The following is an 18549-nucleotide window of genomic DNA, read 5'->3' as shown; positions in this document are numbered from 1 at the left end:
TCAGTTGTCTCAAAGGGACATTTTCATGAGTGTCGGCTTCATTAGTTGAAACTGACAGCGCCACCTTTCTGTCTAAAAGGGCTGTACCTATTACACTTCCAAAAAAAATACATGAGATTGTGATAATTGGGAAAAATTGTTGGGGAAAAATATATCCTTTGTTAATGAGTGCATAGGGATTCAGATCTCTCAACATCTGTTCCCCACTATCTTAGAGACCCGCACTGTAGAGTGAGAAGGCAGCACCCCTTTGTCAATATTTATTTTTTTATTAAAATATTGTTATACCAAGTGGAATGCTACAGCAATCTCGGTATAGGGCAGCATAACAAAACAGCCAGGTTTACATTTAAATACTTAAGATAACTTAAAAACGCACAAACGAAAAAAACCTCATTGTCTTTGGCAGAAAAAAGTTCACAGCACAAAAAAAATACTTAAAGAAATACCAATATTAATATAAAATATATTAAGTTGTTTTTTTCTCTTTCATAGTTTTTGTTTTGCAATTTGTAAACAATGCACCAGATCCAAACACATTTTTTACATGTCTGGGAGAGAAAATAAAAAAATGCAGTTGTCCAGCAAATGCACAGATGTTTAAAGGAAGTATATATTTATATATGAAGGCCAAGGGAAGAAAGCGTTGGAGTTCAGTGGATTGAGAAACTCTCAATTAAAATCAGAATTGGCTACTGTCAAAAGCCAGCTGTCAGTAGACAAGGGGGTGTATGAGAACTGTGAATAAGTGAGTGAGTATATCTCGGTGCAGTTCCAGGAAGGGGGGGAAATCAACTCCTCCACAACAAAATCAGACATGCTTGTTTCACATTGGGAGTGTGTTTTTTCATCTGCAGTTTCATTCCCCTCGCTCCCCCCATCCACCCCTAACCCCCTTGTTTGTTTTTTTTTTGCATAAACACAAGCTCCCTTCAGCTGAAACATACACAGAGCTTCTGGTATTTATAAAGGCTTCCATCCTGCAATCCTTTACCCTCTTGAGCACTGTGTTTGCACATGGCCGTGAATGGTGCTACTGATGCACATACGTCATGAGAGTCTGAGTCTGGTGCTCGGGCAGCCTCATTTAGCTCTTCTGATTTGATGGAGCTGTTCTGATTTACATCAGCTGAGGATCTGCTCCTTCCCCAAATGAGAGCAGCTCAGGAGCTCAAACACATACCCAGTGGGTATTGAAACAAACAGAAGGGAAATTCCAGTTGGAGGAATCATGGGAAAGTGCCCCAAAGGAAATGGAATCTGATGGATGCCAATGAGGGATATTTAACTATGGTGACAAACAGGATATGAAATGGAGGAAGAGAACAAACACAGGCCTAGAGAGCCAAAGGAGAGACAAGCGAGGGAGGGTGAATGGCTAAGGGGCGAGAAAGGTTCCACAGAGAGCAGGAAAGGGGGCAGGAGGGACAAAAGCCATGGCAGGGAGGAAATTGAAATGATAAATACAGGGTTTGCTTTTGTTTACAAAACAGGGAGTTATTTACAGAGCCTGTCCTGCCCCCTCCCTCACCTCCTCACACACCCTAATGGGCTGCAACCTGCCAGCACTGCAGCCTCCCCAGGAGAAGTGCCTCTGGGGACCAGCCACTGGGCACCAGCTGGCTACTCAAAATCACCTTCACCCAAAGCATTTCCAGTCCTCTCAACAGGAGGGGAAAGGTGGGTTGGGAGGCATGGGGAGGGGCAGGAATTCTGGCCACGCCAGCACAACACAAGAGCTACTCCTGGCAGCTTGACCTTGGAGAGCGGGTACCAACAGGGTGTCCAATGAAACAGGCACGCCCGTCCTTCCAGGATCAGTTTCTAGCAATGCTCAGCATGCTGCCCTCCTCCAGGTCACAGATGGGGAGCAGGGGAGGGCTCTGTGCCTCTTCACTTTCAGACCCTCCTTCCTTCTTTCCTGTGACATACCAGCGACAAAGGGAACTTGGGACAGTCCTTCCCAAGTACAGGTGCACTGCACATGGGCTGGCCCAACATGGTAGATGGCACAAGTAGCAAATGAGCTCTGCTGTGATGGAAAGTGGGCGAGATAAATGGCAGCTGATGGATGCAAACCACAGCGGCAGCTTCCCTCCCAGCCCTCGCTGTGTGGCTATGCTGCATGCTCTCCTGCAGTCCTGCCCCCAAACTCCTTTTGTCCAGGAACTCTCCACGCCACAAGTCCAGCCAGGATCCCAGTAACCGAATGGCTCCTGAATCGGCACTTTCCCCAGCAGATCTCTCCTCTGACCAGGCCAGCGTGCAGGGACAGAGAGGATGGTGGGCACCTGCCCTTCCTCAGATCAGAATTTCCACCATGTCTGACAGGCTGATGGTCCTGGCAGCAGACATGGTCTCTGCAAGGAAACAAACCACCTTTAGATTGTGAGCTCTCTCTAGCTGGGACTGGCTCCTGCTTTTATGTCTGTGCAGCACCTAGCACAATGGATCCCCGATGTGCCCCATGGAAATGCAAACATTTACAACAGGGCCATTAGATTTACTTGAATCCATAATGAATAAATAAGACAGCTTGGGCCCAACCCCTAAAACATGACAAGTGATTTTGGGGGCCCACCTTGTTTCAGACAGCACTGAGCACCCACCCTCTGAGAATCAGGCCCTTTTAAGGGGTCTTCAGCCAGTCCCCCAAATCACTAGTCACTTGTATAACCCTAGCCCTCTCCCCTCAGCCTCTCTGCTGGGGCCCATGCACACACCCTATGGGGACACAACCATCACCAGCGGTTAATGCAAACCAAATGGCATGTCAGAGCCAACCCAGCTCCCTGCGCTCACTCGAACCCCGCCCCCTTACACTGTCAAAGGGAGAGTGCTTGGCTCCTGGCTTTCCACTGGCTGCAGGGCCTGGGGCAGGGGGCGGAGAGAGGAGCAGGGGGATTCTTTTCGTGTTTGTGGTTTTCTCTACAGATGGTAAAGCCCAGGAAGAACGCTGCACAATTAGCTGGGGGTGGGGTGGGAGGAAGCCTCTCCGATTCCTCCCTCCTGACTCTAAAACCATTAGCAGAAAAACCGGATTCTCCCACTGAAGGGCAGGGTGGGTGTGCTAGCCTGTGGAGTGCTGATAAGCTGGGCTTTAGTTCAGATCTGCAGGCCCAGATCAAAGCCCAAAGGAATCAGTAAGAGAGAAAACCTTTGAGACAGTCTCTTTCCTCTCCCTTCTTCTCTTTCCTCTGGTCTTTCCCACACTCTTCCCTAGTCCACGCCCCACCTAGCCCTACAGCATTTCATCCCCACTGTGTATCTCGCACTCAGGATTAGTCACTCTGGCAGGAGGCTGAGCCCTGGCAGCCAGGGTGGAGTAACCAGCTCCTTGCTCACCTCTCAGCTATGCAGGGCTCATACGGAACCCCTAGCAGAGGGAAGGGAGGTCTCTGGGTTCACCCTGGGCACAGCATTGCAGGGATTCCGCAAGCACATATTTGCCAGGGCAGCAGGGCAGGCAGGACTTACCCACGGAGTGCGCTGGGCTGCTGTCGAGCTGGGCACCAGGCCCCTCGCCCGGACTGCCGAGGCTGCTCTCAGGCACGCCATCCGTCTGGGTGCTCCCATCTTTGCTGCCACGTTTGGAGTGGAAGGGGAGAGGGCTGCAAGGAGATGGGCTGGGCGTCTCCTCCACCAGGACTTTGCCTGCTGAAGAGAGAGGAGCAGCCACCTTTAGATTTTAAATACTGAGGCAAACTTGATTGGCTCTGGGCTCTTACTGGCTTTAGTGAGCCAGGCCTGACCTGACTGGCAGCCAGCCAGCCAGCGAGCTCCATTTCTATGCTATGTTCCAAGGCTCTCCCACCAGAAAACACCCCAGCTCAGTGCAATGCTTCTATCCTTTGGCATTCAGCTGGAGGAAACACAGCAAAGGGAGTTTTCAAGCGGGGCTTTAATGCTAACTGAAGGGGCAAGTACCCTGTGACTCCCTCCCCACAGGTGAGACTCCTCTTACCTGGACTCCCTCTGGAAGGGCCCTCGACCAACCGTTCACTATGGGGGGCCCCCGGCCAATTCTGGGCCCCCGAGGCAGCAAAGATGGATGGCACAGATTTGGCTGGCCGAAGGGAGCCCTGCAGAGTCTTGCTGGGATCCTTCCGCGAGCGCTGCTGCAGAATTTTGATGACTGCATCCTTCTCCAATATTTGGGCATGAAGTGCTTTTAACCTGGGGAACGCAAGAGCAAGGCACAAAGTGAGAGAGATGATGGCAATTTTATTCCAGAGGGTGTGACACGCTTCAGCAAATCCTTCATCGTGTGGTGTTCCCTCAGCATCACGGCCAAGGAAACTTCGCTCCGTCAATGCACATGGCAAGGACACCTATTTCCCATGGCAGCTGATTGGCCATCTGGGAAGCCAGTTTCCAAATGCTCAATGACAGGAGCGACATAAAAACCCCAGGACTGATGATAATGGAAGGCCAGCAAAAAACATGCCCTGTGAAGCCACATGGAGGACCTACCTGTTTTCCATCTCCTGGTGCTTGTGATTGGCCAAGAGGAGATCCTCGTCAAAGCTGTTATTGGGGGAGTGACGCGGGGAGTGGTTGATGATAGTCGTGTCCCGCTGCGCAGCAGCAGTGGCAGCTGCATCCATGGCAAACTGCCTCATGGTGCATTCCTCCAGATACTTCTGCTCCCACTTGGTCATGTCTGCCTCCAGGGCTAGGATCTTTTCTTCCTTCTCTCTCAACTGTTCGGCCAGCATGTGGGCACTCAGCTCTGGGGATCCTCCGGTCGGGGCTCCCACCTGTCTCTGCATTAGCACAGGAAAAATGACACACAGCATGAGACTGAATCACGAAGAGAAAGGTCCCTTGAGTACAATGATCAGAGATGGGCCCAACCTGCATGGTGTGGACCCGAACCAGGTTTCTCCAAATCCTGGGGACACTTGGATTGGGCTGCTCTCTAACCGTTACTCTGTGCCCCATCCTCAGGAGTCTGGCACATCTGGGCCTTGCCTGCCCGAGCCCTTCCGTGCAACCAGCCCCCATTGCAGCGCCACAGCTGGCAGGGCTCGTGCCGCAAGGGGACTGGTGCCACCAGTGTTCTGAGCAACCGTCTCACTAGCCCAGCTTTGCTGCTGGCCTCGCCCCCGGTTCCATGAACTCCTCCTCACCTGCTGAGCCCGCAGCATCTTCAGCTCCTGCTCCAGGCGGGTGCGGAGACGCAGTTCCAGCTGCTCACGCTTTTCGCAGGCAGCCTGGAGCTGGCCCAGGGCCTGCTGCAGCCTCTCCACCTTCTCCACGTACGCCCGCTTCCTCCTCAGCTCGTCCTCGGTCTTAGCTGCCCGTGTCTGGGCGTTGCTTAGTGCCTGCTCCAGCAGCTCCGCCCGCCGGCGCTGGTCCTCGTTGGCACTGCGCAGTCGTGAAATCTCCCGTTCCAGCTTCTCTTTCTCCTGCTGGTGCTCATAGCCTGGAAAAGGCACAAGGAGCAAGTACGTTAGCTGACGGTTGTAGCTGCTCCATCTGCTCAGGACGTTCCCAGCTGCAGTCATTTCATTCTAGTGCATATCGGAGGGACTCCGGCTCAGAGCTATCGCATTAGGTTCTGGCATTAGATATGATGGACAATTGTCATGAGAAAATCTAAATGTCTGCTCTGAAAATATCTGCCCAGGGAGAAGTCGCTTGTTCCATCCCGCTGATGCAAACGGGCTCCCAGTCTCTCTCCCACTGAGAGGTCTGTGCTGCCAGTGTCTTTTCACTGGGGGTGGAGAGGGAAGGGCAGTACCATTAGTACCACATGACATATGTGGGGCCACGCTGAGCCATTGCCAGGGAATCAGCTGCCATGGTAAAGAGCAAGAAAGAAGAAAATTCCTTAAAGGCTCAGTTTTCACAATGCTTCTTAGTCCTACTCTACCACTCCTGCTTTGCAGTCCTAGGCGCCATACAGCTCTGCCAACGTAACGCCTCAGCTATTCCACATGGTTCTACAAGGCAGTCCTCTCCTGCCTTGTAACACCATCGCTAGTCCAGTCCCAGGGTCTCTCCTCCCCAATTAGTCTGCCAACTATATTGAAAGGCATGGCAGATTCATCATGTGACCTGCCACCCACTAGGCAGCTGGCTCCTTGCACAGGCTTCCTTGTTTAAAAACCTGCGGGCTGGTGCTCCAAAGCTGCACGCCACCCTCCCTTCAGCCTCGTCCCTGGCAAACTCAGACAAATCCTGATCCAAATGGGTGCCACTCCACTGACTTTAATGGACTTTCACCCATTCACTCCAGCAGAGGACTGGCCCGTAATCTCCCAAAGGAGCCACACCAGTGATGGCTTCTCTGTGGGCATTAAGAGGCAACCACTCAGAAGGCCAAGGGAAAGAGCTGCGGTTAAGGACACATTAATACCACCTTTGACAAAGGTCATGTCCGCATGAGAAAACGGGCCTAAAACCCAGGATAGTGCAATGCGAGCAATTCCTTCCCAATCAAAGGAATCAATCCCTGTCCCCGCCTGCAGGAAAAGTGTTCACCCCCAGGGCTGCACAAACTCCCCTCCTGAACTGGCTCCGTTCCACCAGTACAACTTCCTTGGATGGATGAGGCCTAAGCTGAAAGGACTCAGCAGCTTTCAGGGAAGGGAAGGCGGGTGGGAACAATGGCAGCCTGGGGCTGTACCCCCTTTCCCCTCCCTTGGCTTTTTGTGGGCATTTTGCTGCCAGCCGTGGAAGTGGAATCAAGCCAGGAAGAGACTGTCACGTCTATTTCCAGCCTCTGGCAAAAAACGTTTTCTCCTTAAAAAAAAAAATTTCCAGTGCAAGAGAGAAAGAGCTCCAACCTAGGTCTGGGATTTGGAGTGGCGGGAGTGTGGACTGTGTGCTGGAACAGCCAGAACAGCCGCTGGAATGCAAAGAATCCAGGTCACACTGATGGCTGCTGTGATTAATGGCTCTGCTTTGAGTGCCAAGAACAGCTTAGCTCTCCCTGGGGAATGGCAAAAGCTTCCAAGAGAGGATCCACCTCCTCTCCTATCTTAAAGGGACCTTACCCTTCCTTCCTCTCCCTCCCAACACACCCACCCCGAAAGCATGCCAACATGCCTGATCCACCAGGCCACAGAGTGACAGGGCACTGCGCAGCAGGGCTGGCCGTGCAGCGAGCCATGCAGGCACAACTGCACAGCACCTCCTCTGTGACCTAGCATTCCCCCGGGACTTACTTTGTGCAAGCAGTTTTGCCACGGTCCCCTGGCTGCCTTCTGGGTTCTCCTGCTGCTTGCTGGCCAGCTGTTTGTTTGCAGATTCCAACCGTTCTGTTTCAGATTAAATATACAGAGATAGAATTTTTAGAATTTAGTTGACTGGGAACAGCCTGGTTCTTGGATGGCACAGGTGGTATTAGACACCCATCTTGAAACTGAACCTCCCCGAAATGCTCCTGATGTACCAGGAAATGTGTCAGGAGACAGTTTGCTGGGGATCTGTCACCAGAGATGAGGGTCACAAGACTGGGAACAGCAAGGGGAAGTCACAAACTGGTACTGGATGTGGCCTCAGCAATGGGATCAGAACAGAACTAGGTTAGACAACATGAGGCCAAGTGTCTGCACTGAACAAGGGCCTACACTGCTCAAGTGGCTTATGGAGGGAGCACCAATGTGGGGAGGCTTAGCCTGGGGCACAGCATGTTTCTAACAACAGTGATCTTCTCTCAAGATGCATGAGCCCAAAAAGGAGTGCACCCAAGAATTGCCCTTTCCACTCTTCCTAGCCCCTGTCTAGTGCTGTCCAGTTTCTTACCTTTCAGATCCCGGTTGAAATCCTGAAGCCGCCGCATCTCCCCATCCTTCTTGTTCCTCATGGTTTTCTCCAATGCCTCTCGCTTGGAAGATGCCTTCATCAGGTTTTCGTAGTCCTCGGAGATTCGCTGAATCTCTGTTTCCAGCTGTGGGGGGAAGAAAACAGGCTGAAGTTAAACATTCTTGGGATGTGGAAAAGACCAGAGGAGAAGATGGCTGGATGGCACCAGCAGATGTTTCAATGTGAGGTGCACTGCAAAAGCAACACCATAAACCAACATGGCTGCAGTGCCTGTCACCAGTAAAGGGCTGGGTTTAAGTCCCACACTAGGAGACTAGTGACATGAGTCTGGTGGTCTCATCCTGCTCCTTACTTGTGCACAACGCACGACTCATGGGCCCTGCTCAGACAAGGTCTAAGCACTGGAATGAATGACAGGAGCCCTACAGGTCAGGACTGAGGTGCAAAGAAGAAGCTTGCTCACTGCCCACCTGCACTTGCCTTCCCCACGCAAGTCCGTGAGCATTACACACACCAACAGGAGAACAACATACACCTTCTCACTCAAACTGCAAACAACCCCACGCCAGCAGGCATCACCTACAAACGGCTTTGCAGGGCACCATTAGACTCCACGATGATTTGCATAACTGTACCCACCATGCAGTGCTGCTTTCCCATCTGCCTCCTGAGCAGCCACTCGAAAGGCCCATTTATTATAAGCCCACTGCAACGACACCATGCTCTTTGGAGACTTTGGGCCTGGGTTTAATTTAAGTCAGTTCTTTTTAAAAGGCACCAGTCATCTTCAGAGATAAAACTCCCCAAGCTTCTCCTCCTTCCCACAGAGAAGCACTTGCCTTTTCCTTCCTGGGACCCTTGGATGTTCCACCTCTTCCCAGGTAAGGAGATAGCTCTACTGTCTCTCCACCCCCTGAGGCTGCCCTCTTGGAGCAGCTCCTCTTGCAGGACCAACCTTTCAATTTTCAGTGGTGGGATGGCTGCTGCAAGTGCATGGAGAGTGAAAGGTGTGCCATGGGGGGCTGAATCACTCTGGTAAAGCTTCCTGGTACACAGTCCCTCCTATTCCTGGCTGGCTCTGGCTTCTTAGTGTGCCCTTCCCTTTGGCCATGTGGAAAGGTCTAGCCCTTATGTCTGTAACACTAAGGGATCAGAGACCCTCGTGGGTCTGTCTTACTGCGATGAACCTGATGGCTGATACAAGCTGTGCGCACATCTAACTGGATCATGAAACAAACTATACTGGAGAAGTTCTATCATCTCTCTCCACACTGCCTCCACTCTTCCTCTCGCTGCCGCTCCATCCTGCCTAGAGTGTTCCTGGCCTCCTCCCCAGCTCCAGCACATGCCTCTGTCTCCCCACCTCTGCAAGCCTGCCACGTGCCCCTCCCAATGGCCCGTTTGTTCTAAGGGGAGAGGCTTTCCCCTTGGCTATGGCTGGGCTGGAACAGGCCTCCCCTTGTATGCCTCTGCACAAAGGGCTTTCTGTGGCGGCCCAGCATAGACCCCAAGGGGAGGGACGGCCAGAGAGGGCCCAACTGTTAACAGAGACGGTGAATGGACTCTTTTTTATCCACCCAACAACTGCCTTGGCTGAGGACCTGTTGTGCTGTGTGCTTCTGAGCCACAGCTGTTCAGAGGGACAGCAGGAGGAGAAAGCTGTGACAGGAGAAGAGATTAAACATATGAAAGGGGATGAATTTTCTCAGCAGCTGTTTGCTCTTTCACAAAACAAAACCCCATCCAGAGAATGAAGCCAGGACCACAAGGAGCTTGGCTGACAACGAGTGAGATGTAGTGCGAATGCAAGCGAAGGACAGGCAGGCACTGAGCAAGCTTCCTCTAGAGCCCTCTCCAGGCTCTTCTATCCTGACCTGTGTAATTACCTCACTGTCCAGTTCCTGGCCTTCTCCAGAACTCTGCCAATGCACCTCAATCCTGACAAAAGCGGGATGACTTGTGCACTGTCTCTTTAAACCCGGCACACAGAGCTAGGCAGGAGGGGGCTGGTGGAGGTTCTAGAGAGAAGCTCCACAGTGAAGCAGACAGAGTCACTTCAGGGCTAACACTGTGATAAAGCTCCTTGTTCATCGATCCTACGGTTCCCGGACACAAACTGAGTCTGTCCTGGACAGACTGCCTGCCAGGCTGTGTTATCACAGATGAAAAACAGCCAGTGAAATGAAAGCATCCAAGTCTCATTTCAAATGAAATGTTGGACATGCAAACCTACTGCTCCTGGCAGTCCTTCCCCCTGCCGGGGTCCCGAGCCTGCTGTACATTGCCCCAGGGCCCAGATACTCACAGGTATCCAATGGGAGTTAGCGGCCTGCATACCTTTGAGGAGCTGGGCCCTAGTGCTTTGGTTGGAAAGACTGGTTGGGTGACGGCTCCATGCATTTACCTTCTGAATCCGGCTCGCTTTTTTACTGCAGCTCTCAAGCTCCCGCCGCAGCTTTTCATTTTCCCTCTGGAGCTTCTCACTCTCCCTCAGCAGCTTCTCTTTCTCCCTCAGGACTGTCTCCATTTGGGCCAAGTGGCTGCTGGCCGATGCGGCTTGGGCTGTCATCAGAGCCTCCATCCCAGCTGGTGTAAGGGAGCCCAGCGGGCCGTGACACAGGGCAGCCTGCTGGGGCAGGAAAGCCTGGGACATATGGGCCTGCATCACCCTAATAGAGGTCACAAAAATTCAACAGAGACACTCAACAGCATTGTTCTGTGCCTGCCAGGACACACTGTAAATCAAGGATAAGAGATGGAGTGACCTGCGTGGCTGGGATGGCGTGCCACTGAGTGGCTTCTGGAAATATCCAATCTCCTTGAACCCCTGGCAGGGATTGTCTTTTTGTTCTGGGTTTGTACAGCACTTAGCGCCATGGAGTTCTGGTACCATAATCAGGGCGCGTGGGCACTATGGTAACACAAACAAATCATACATCTGTCGACAGAGCTCCCGGGAGGAGGTTTTCATCACACCATTTTAAATATTTACTTGAACCTTAAGGGGAAAAACATAACCCGGGAATGTCAGAAATCTTTGAGGCCGCCCACTCTGCCCTGGGACGAGCGACACCATCTCATTTAGGGTTGTAGCACATGCAGCCACGCATATATGGAACCCTTACAATATCAGATTCATAGGGCAATCTTTAACAATCTCCCAATGCATCTTTCCGACAGAGATCAAGGCATGCCTGTTTTTCAAAGTATAGATCCCATGGCAATTATTAGCCCCACTTCTCGGCTACAGAATACGATTTCAAAACCACTCAGCATTGGCCTAACTCTGCTCTCACTGAAATCAGTGGTAAAACTGCCATAAACTTCAATGGGAGCAGATCTAGGCCCGTGCTGAATGCTTTTGAAGATCCCACCTACAGTATTTGGTAAGATGCACCCTTGTACGTCACTTGCCTGTCAGAGAGCTTATGTAAAATTTTCAGAAGCACTTAAATCACTGAGGCGCCTAAGTCCCATTTTTAAAAAATGATTTAGGCGCTAGGACCAGATTTTAAAGGGATTTAGGCACCTAAAGATGCAGATTAGTGCCTAGTAAGATTTTCAATAGCATCTAAATGCCTAACTCCCATTGATTTCAAGAACCAGTGGCTTTTAGTGCATAAGCCACTTTTGAAAATGGGACTTAGTCACCTAGCTCCTTTTTTAAATTTTATCCTTTATTTCTAATCCATGTTTAAAAAGAAACTTTATACCACTCAACACCATCACCCCAGTGCTTAAGAACACAATAAGAATACACTTATCAGGGACAGCCAAGCATAGTGAAATGTCACCACAGAACTGCCCCCTCTCTTATCAAGCTCCTGGAAGTTAAAGGAAATGCCTATTCCCCTAAGCAGCAGTGCCAATTACAAGGGAGGAACATCCCCCTGCCCCAAAGTTTTTCCACTTGCTCACAGTTCCGTAGGCTGCAGAACTGGCAGGGCAGTGACCACTTTTCATCAGTGATCCTGTACTAATTAGTATGGCTTTTGCTGGAGCAGTCCAGAGCTTGGTCTCAACACCACTGAAATTTGACCTGGCCACCCTTCTGTCCAGCCAAGGCGTGGCTGGGCCAAATGGTGGAGAACAGGGGAGTCTGCAGAGATTGCAACTTTTGGCATTGGCTCATGCACTGTGTGAGTAAGAGGGGAGACTCCCCACCGGCTGAGGGAGACCCTGGTTGCTTACAAGGTGAGGAGAGATGAGTGGGGACCAGAGCTTGTCTCCCCCTCTAAGGAATATCTGAATTGACACCACTGCCCCAAGGTGATCCCTTACTAAAAGTATACCATTAATAAACATGTCCTGGACTTTGTGGGAAGGGCATGCTAAGCAGACCAAACACTGTTACAGGGACCTTCTGTTTTAATGAATCTTTAAGGCAACTGCTAAGAGGGCAAAGATACCATATCCCCAATGCCAAATTGGCCACCCTATGGGACTCTGACCACCAGGTGCTTCCTAGAGGGCACCATGGCTGCACATGACCCAGGGCTGGCTGTAAATGTGGGGCTGCATTCCTGGAAAGCGATTTGGTAAGTACGTCTTCCTTTCTGCCTGCACCCCCTCCCCTCTTTGTTCCCTCCAAAAGAGAGCACTTCCTGTCAGAGATATTATCTCTTCCTGTCAGCATTCACTCTGGCTTGCCCAACAGCACACACTGCTACTCAGCCTTCCACCTTTCCCAACCGTGCAGCTAGCTGAGAAGTCACAGGGAGAGTGGGCAGCTGGAAAATGGTGGGTGGTGGAGAAGGGAGAGAACACCCAAGGGGAACATGCAGGGTTTAAAGAAAAGGAGTACTTGTGGCACCTTAGCGACTAACAAATTTATCAGCTTCATGAAAAAACTCGTACAGATACAGACAGACATCTTTCTTTCCAAAAAATTTGTTAGTCTCTAAGGTGCCACAAGTACTCCTTTTCTTTTGCGGATACAGACTAACATGACTGCTACTCTGAAACCTGTCATTACACTCAGGGTTTAGTTTCTCCTCTGCTACTCTATATTTCCCTTGTTATAAGCAACCAAAAAGCGCTTTATGATGTGATCAAATTGCCAGGCAAAGCGGAATGCATGATGCCCTAAAGTGGCGAGGACCCATAACACCAGAGCTCCATGTAGGCTTCCACCGTTAGTGACACAGGTCATAATGCAAGCAAGGCCCTGTAAGCAGATGGTGGATCTGCTGAAAAGGGTTAGGCACTTTTCACCCAGCACTAACACTCCACTTACCAACCCTACGCTGCAGCCAAGAGAAAAGGGACCTCAACTGCCAGTGTAACGGAGAGCATGTTTCACCCTTAGGATTGCACTGGGTGCAAGCTGGGGGCAGACTCTGGGCTTTGGCATTTGCAAAGTGGACGAGGGCAAAGCCCGGTATCAAGGGGGTGGTACGTGGCTAGGTACAGATTTGTATTTAGCAGGGCTCCCTCTGGGAATGTTCGGTAAGAATTCATCACTTTCACCTTCCTCTCAGTGCAGAAAGGAGAGTTCCCAGTGTCCACGCGCTACTCAGCCCTCAGAGTCTGCACGCCCTCTGGGGACAGCACTGGTAGTTCTTCACATAGCAGGGCCTGCTTTCTTTCTCCCTTCCAAACTTAGCCATTTCCTGATTCAATTCCAACTTCTAAAATAATCAGAAATTCCACTCACAACACAAGGGGAAAGAGGCTGTGAAGATACAACTTCATCTGCAAAACAATTGGTCTAATTTTGCCCTGGCGCAGCCACCCCAGAGACAAATACAGCCCATAAGCGTCAAAAGTCAGACTGCAAGTCCCCTTCCCCACCCATTTCTGCCCCACAGACCAGGGCAGCACTTCCAGAGTCAGCAGAAGGTAGACTGATCTGGGGCAAAGTAAGGATTCATGCAGCCAGGGGATGAACATTGTAGTGTCCCTACAGCTCATCTCCTTATTCTGCAACACGCGGGTTTCTCTGCTTATGCAACCAGCCTTGGGCATCAGAACCCATAGGGCTCCCCAGCCACAGCCTGTCTGCGAGCCGTGCGGTGTAGCAGCAACATACCCCAACCCCTTCCCACGTGGCTGTCGCAGTCCCAGGAACTGAGTGCACGCCAGGAAGGAAGGGACTGGCAATGCATGCTAGCTATGAAGTGTGAGGTGCTAGACAAATGTTGTGGTTACCTGACTTCAGGTTGCTGAAATCCTGGCCCTTCCCTGGAGCAGTGCCTGGGATCTGCCAGGTAACCAACTGCAGGCTCCTGGGGAGGGATGATGTAGGGGTACTCTGGAGGGGGACCCCGTGGCTCCATCCCCTCGGCATGCTGCCCTCTTGGGGCTGACAGCTGGAAGTGCCTCGATAGCTGGGGATAACTGTGGGAGGAGCTCATGTGGTTCTGGGCCTTGGCTCCATTCCTCTCCAGCGACATTTGCATGAGGCGTTCACTCAATGACCTCACATGCCCATGCTTCAGCTCCTTTAGTGACTCGTCCTGCCGCTTGCTGCTGCTGTCAGGGGCATAGGCCCTGCGTTGGCCAGGTTCAGCAGGGGCATCTGGACAGGGCACCCCAGCCTGCTGTCCTCGCTGTGAGGCATAGTACTGGGAATGCGCTTTGGCCTCCTCATAGGTGGGGAGCTCCTCGCCCTTGTGCTGAGGCTGGTGGAGCCGATACACATTGTTCTCCAGGTAGATGTGGTCGCAGTGGTGCTCCTGGCCCTGGGGCTCCTGCCGTGTGGACTGCTGGACCATCTGGCTCTCTTCTTGGGTGAGACTTTCCAGTGAGGAGCGAGGGCTGCCCATGCTCCCACCTCCGCGCAACGCCTGCTGCTGAATAGCCAGCAGCGTGCGGTTCTCTGTGAGGTTCCCGTATCTCAGCTGCTCCTGGATGAGCCGGTGCAGGACCGTCCCAGAGGAATCCTCCGCCGTCCTCATCCTCAGCTAGTCGATTGGCAAGGGGCTGCCACCAGGAACAGTAGACGCAATACAATCCCAAGGATCTGGCAGCACCCAAGGAGCCTACAAGAGACGAACACAGGAATCAGGAGGCAGCTCTCAGTCAGGGGTTTGCTCATTACATATTTTCAGAAGATTTAGTTTGCCAGGAGTCCCATTGTGGCACTCTGCCAGGAAAGACGCAATCCACCCTTTAGTCACAATACTCGTATCCTAGCAGAGCGGAGGAGGGGAAGGGGATTCTGAGCAACATCCCATCCCTTTGCCACCATTAGGAAGGGCAGAGCCAGACCCTGGCTGAACGCTAATTCCAAGGGAGGCCCTTGGCAACCCTGTGGAGGCTGGAAGTGGACCAGTCCTGGCAGGCTCAGTTGCAGGGAACTCAGCTCTCATACAAAAAGCCTCCCTGCCCAGCGCTTCAGTGAGCCGCTGAATCGCCATCTCATCTTAAGCAGCCTAAAGGGGGCAGCTCTTGGTGGGGAGTGAGGAATGTCAGCCATGGGGATCTCTGCTGGCTTCCCAGTGGGGTGAACGGCCTCAGCACCTGGGCTTAGCATGAGTGCATTTGAGATTCAGCGTGACTGCTCTGCATAACTTGATTTACTACTCTGGAAAGAGCAGGTCACAGGATCCTAGGAACTTGTGCAGCCAGAACCCCTTTTTTTGGTTCACTTAGTGTGTGTGTCTCTCCACATGTGCCAGGCGAGGTAGCCATGGGAAAAGCTGTGATTGCTGTCTAAGAAATTCATTCAGTTCACTGAGCAGAGCGAAACTCATTATCCAAAACAGTAGGCCAATGCAGAACTTTTAGTGAGACTCCTGTTAGTCTAGCTTTGATTGTGGGGCAGGGAAGAAGTTCTGCTAAGTGTAATGAAGATGGTGCTCTGAGCTCAATCCACCATTACACAAAATATCCTAGACTTGGCAAGCCCAAGTTACACTGGCAGAGAATGTTCCTGTGTAACCTGCAGGACAGCAGCTACAGTCCACAAAGCAAGAGGATTTCAGTCGCCAGTACTTTCCGTCTCCTTAAAGGAAGGAGACTTGTCAAATTTGGGCCAACACTTAGAATTTGTAAATGGAAGCTCCTACAAAACCTAAAATCAACAAGAGTGTATCCACAAAACATTTCTTGAACTATTCCCATAAGATCTAATTGTTTTAAACAAATAAACATTCTCCCCCTCACATTTGCAAACATTGCAACATTATGATCCTGAATGAGTGTGAAATTGACTCAAAAGTGACTGTGAGCAAAAGTGAAAAGGGCTCATCTACTATCATCACACCAATGGATCGCAAAATATAAAACTTCATATTAAAAGTCACATAAAATAAACCCGATTTTCCTGATTAACAAATTTATTTGAGAAAACAGAAATAGTCTCTAAGGTGCCACAAGTACTCCTCTTTCTTTTTACATTGTTATGGTGTTTTATGTATGTATGCATGCACCCATGCTTTTCATACATTTACTGAAATTTTAAATATAAAACACTTATCTTAAATGAATCAGCCATGCCTGGAGTCACCAATGTGGGGGTAGACCTTAAAAACATTCTCATAACCTTTTTGCTGTCTCTGGCAATCAGAAACTTCAGCTGTAGCCCAGGTTTGTGCATGGCTAGTAATTTACTGAAGAGGAATGCTAGCCAGGGAAGCTATATCACTGTTTTTAAGTTGCATGTCCTCCTCTGAAGGCAAACTTTCAAGTAAGTGAATTCCTAAATAGACATTTGATCACCTGTTTCTAGTCCCATGCTAGTGCATGTGGGTTGGCAAAGGGAGATTGCTAATCTCATATTGCTTCATACAAACATACCACAAATATTGGTTCCCAACACACTGGTTCTTGACCAGGTTTTCCCTGAAGGTGAAATTAGGAAACTCTACACAGACTACCTTTCCTGAGCCTCATTTCAATGCTGACTCAGACCTCTGAGATTTAAAGCTAACCCCAGACTGCCTTTGGTGAATCAAAATAAAAGAACCACACATCCCCTTCAGTTTCACAAACCCTGGTGCGTTCTCACAAGGAGGAAGTATGAAATATTGGGTCAGGGAGCATGACTAGATAGCTAGGAAGTTGGAGAAAACATTCCTCACCCCACCCCCGCCATATGTGCTCCTCAACCTTTTACTATTAGGGAGGATCACTCCTGGATCCTCAGCTGGTTTTTAATGTGGTTGCCTGCCTTTATTCCCCTCCCCATATTTTTATACATTTATTTAATTTTGAAGTGACAAGAAATTCCCTTAATGGCATTCAGCATAACCTGAATGAGCAGCATCAAATAAGAGAGGATCATTAAAAAAAAAAGGAGAGAGAGAGAGAGACAACTCAAATTCCAGTTGACATATTCTAGGAAATTCAAAGGCGATCCAGTGAAAGAACAAGGGTTTGCAACCCAGGAGATCTCCCTGGAAAGCTTCAACCGGCTGGGAGGTTACAATGGGGTTGATGTTAAACAGCGAGACATTTCTGTGGCAGCATCCCATGGGAAAACCCTTTTTCTCGCCTTTCCAAACCCACTAGGTATAAACTAACGCACCTAGCTAGAGCGCATTCAGCAATCGCCATCAGCAGAGCGGTGCTAGGGCCCTGCCTTGCTGCCGCTTTGTTTTCCCGAATCGTTCAGCACTGACATCACCCGGGTTTGGATTGCAATTAACATTCCTTCTAAGTGAGAACGAGCTCATGGCTGCGGCAAGCCTTTTCCGAGCAGGACAAAGAGAATTCTCCAGCTAGCTGGGGGCACAAGCACCTGTGACTGCAAACTCGGCAAAGCCCTGCTTACCCCCACTCTGCTTACGATGGGTCACAACCCAGGCGCTCTCGGGGGCTTGCAGGAATCACGGGTCACACGCTGCAGAGGAATGTGGGGAGCGAGAGCTATGGAAAGAGGGGGACCCCGCAGGCTGACGCCCACGGAGCGCAGGGAAAACAGCGTTCCCAACCCGAAGCGGCACGCGAGCCAGGGACGGGGAGTCCGAGATCTCCCCTGTGGCACCAGACACCGCGGGGATGGCAGCCCGGAGCGGAACTCACCGAAGCAGAGCAGCCTTGCCGCAGAGCCGGGGGAGGAGAGGCTCGCTCCGCGCTCGGCCGGCTCGCTGTGTGCGTGCAGCTCGCAGAGATCCTGCCCCCGCGGCTGCTGGCAGGCACTGAGCGCCGCGCCGGCCCCCGCCAGCTGTAATGAGAGCCAAGGAGGCTGGGCTGCGCGAGCGGCTGCTATGCCAGGAATGCGAGAGTTTCAGGTTCCCCCGGGATCAAAGCTAACCACAAATAACCTCTACGCCTCGGCAGCCGCTGCGCGGCGTGGCCTGCAGGGGGCGCAGCCGCGTCTCTCTCACACTCACACACACGAGGGCGAACGCGGTTAGCGTCTGCCTGTCTCGCTCTGGGTTAAGATCCGGAGCCTTGCAGCGCTGCTAGGCCGAAGCGGCTGAGTCCGCAGCCAGCCTGGGCCCAACCCTTCGGGACCGCCGGGGCTGCTCTAGGCAAGGAAAAGTTTTCCCAGTGCCTGGCGGGGCCATGCTTTCTGGAGCGGACCCTTTATACAGCAGGGAGATCTGTAGGAGATGAACCAGGGAGGGTTGCCAATTTGCGTTGGATGTATTCCTGGAGGTTTCAGCCCATGACATAATCCAGAGAAACACCTCAGACATGGTGGATTTGGGACCCTTCTCTTGTCTATAAACCGGGTTATTTACTTGCAGTACCATGTGTGCAGACAGCTGTAGCAGCGAGGGCTCCCTATTGCGCTGGGTACAGCACAGATACTGAGAGACAGTTCCTGCTCCAAAGGGCTGATAATTTAAAAAGACAAGACAGACAAAAGGTGGGAAGGGA

General features: G+C 51.3%; 1 protein-coding gene across 2 annotated transcripts; it reads right to left on the bottom strand.

The window, feature by feature from the left end:
- Nucleotides 1–253: 253 nt before the first annotated feature.
- On the bottom strand, nt 254–18228 carry AMOTL2 (angiomotin like 2). Of its 2 annotated transcripts, none has more exons than XM_037909051.2 (10): nt 17746–18228; nt 13927–14759; nt 10181–10445; nt 7756–7900; nt 7176–7268; nt 5133–5428; nt 4474–4766; nt 3965–4176; nt 3478–3657; nt 254–2360 (listed from the first exon to the last, which is right to left on the bottom strand). In XM_037909051.2, exons 2-10 carry the CDS (start codon nt 14673–14675, stop codon nt 2302–2304), a joined length of 2292 nt encoding a protein of 763 aa, XP_037764979.1. In that variant the 5' UTR covers nt 14676–14759; nt 17746–18228; the 3' UTR covers nt 254–2301. The 2 variants fall into 2 exon arrangements, with proteins under 2 accessions (XP_037764979.1, XP_043378546.1); XM_043522611.1 differs by having other exon boundaries at nt 17495–18023.
- Nucleotides 18229–18549: the final 321 nt, after the last annotated feature.

Source organism: Chelonia mydas, chromosome 9 (assembly GCF_015237465.2).
Source record: "Chelonia mydas isolate rCheMyd1 chromosome 9, rCheMyd1.pri.v2, whole genome shotgun sequence".
NCBI classification, from domain to species: domain Eukaryota; kingdom Metazoa; phylum Chordata; order Testudines; family Cheloniidae; genus Chelonia; species Chelonia mydas.
Note: the sequence above shows the minus strand (reverse complement) of the source record. Positions and strands in the feature narration are given on the sequence as shown.

What these genes read in the sequence shown, in the direction of transcription:
- AMOTL2 (XM_037909051.2), bottom strand. Translation starts at nt 14,675, where the DNA reads ATGAGGACGGCGGAGGATTCCTCTGGGACGGTCCTGCACCGGCTCATC. An exon ending in TTTCAACCGGGATCTGAAAG is followed by an intron (nt 7,269 to 7,755) that starts GTAAGAAACTGG and finishes AATCTGAAACAG; the next exon opens with AACGGTTGGAATCTGCAAAC. An exon ending in GGCAAAACTGCTTGCACAAA is followed by an intron (nt 5,429 to 7,175) that starts GTAAGTCCCGGG and finishes TGCCTTTTCCAG; the next exon opens with GCTATGAGCACCAGCAGGAG.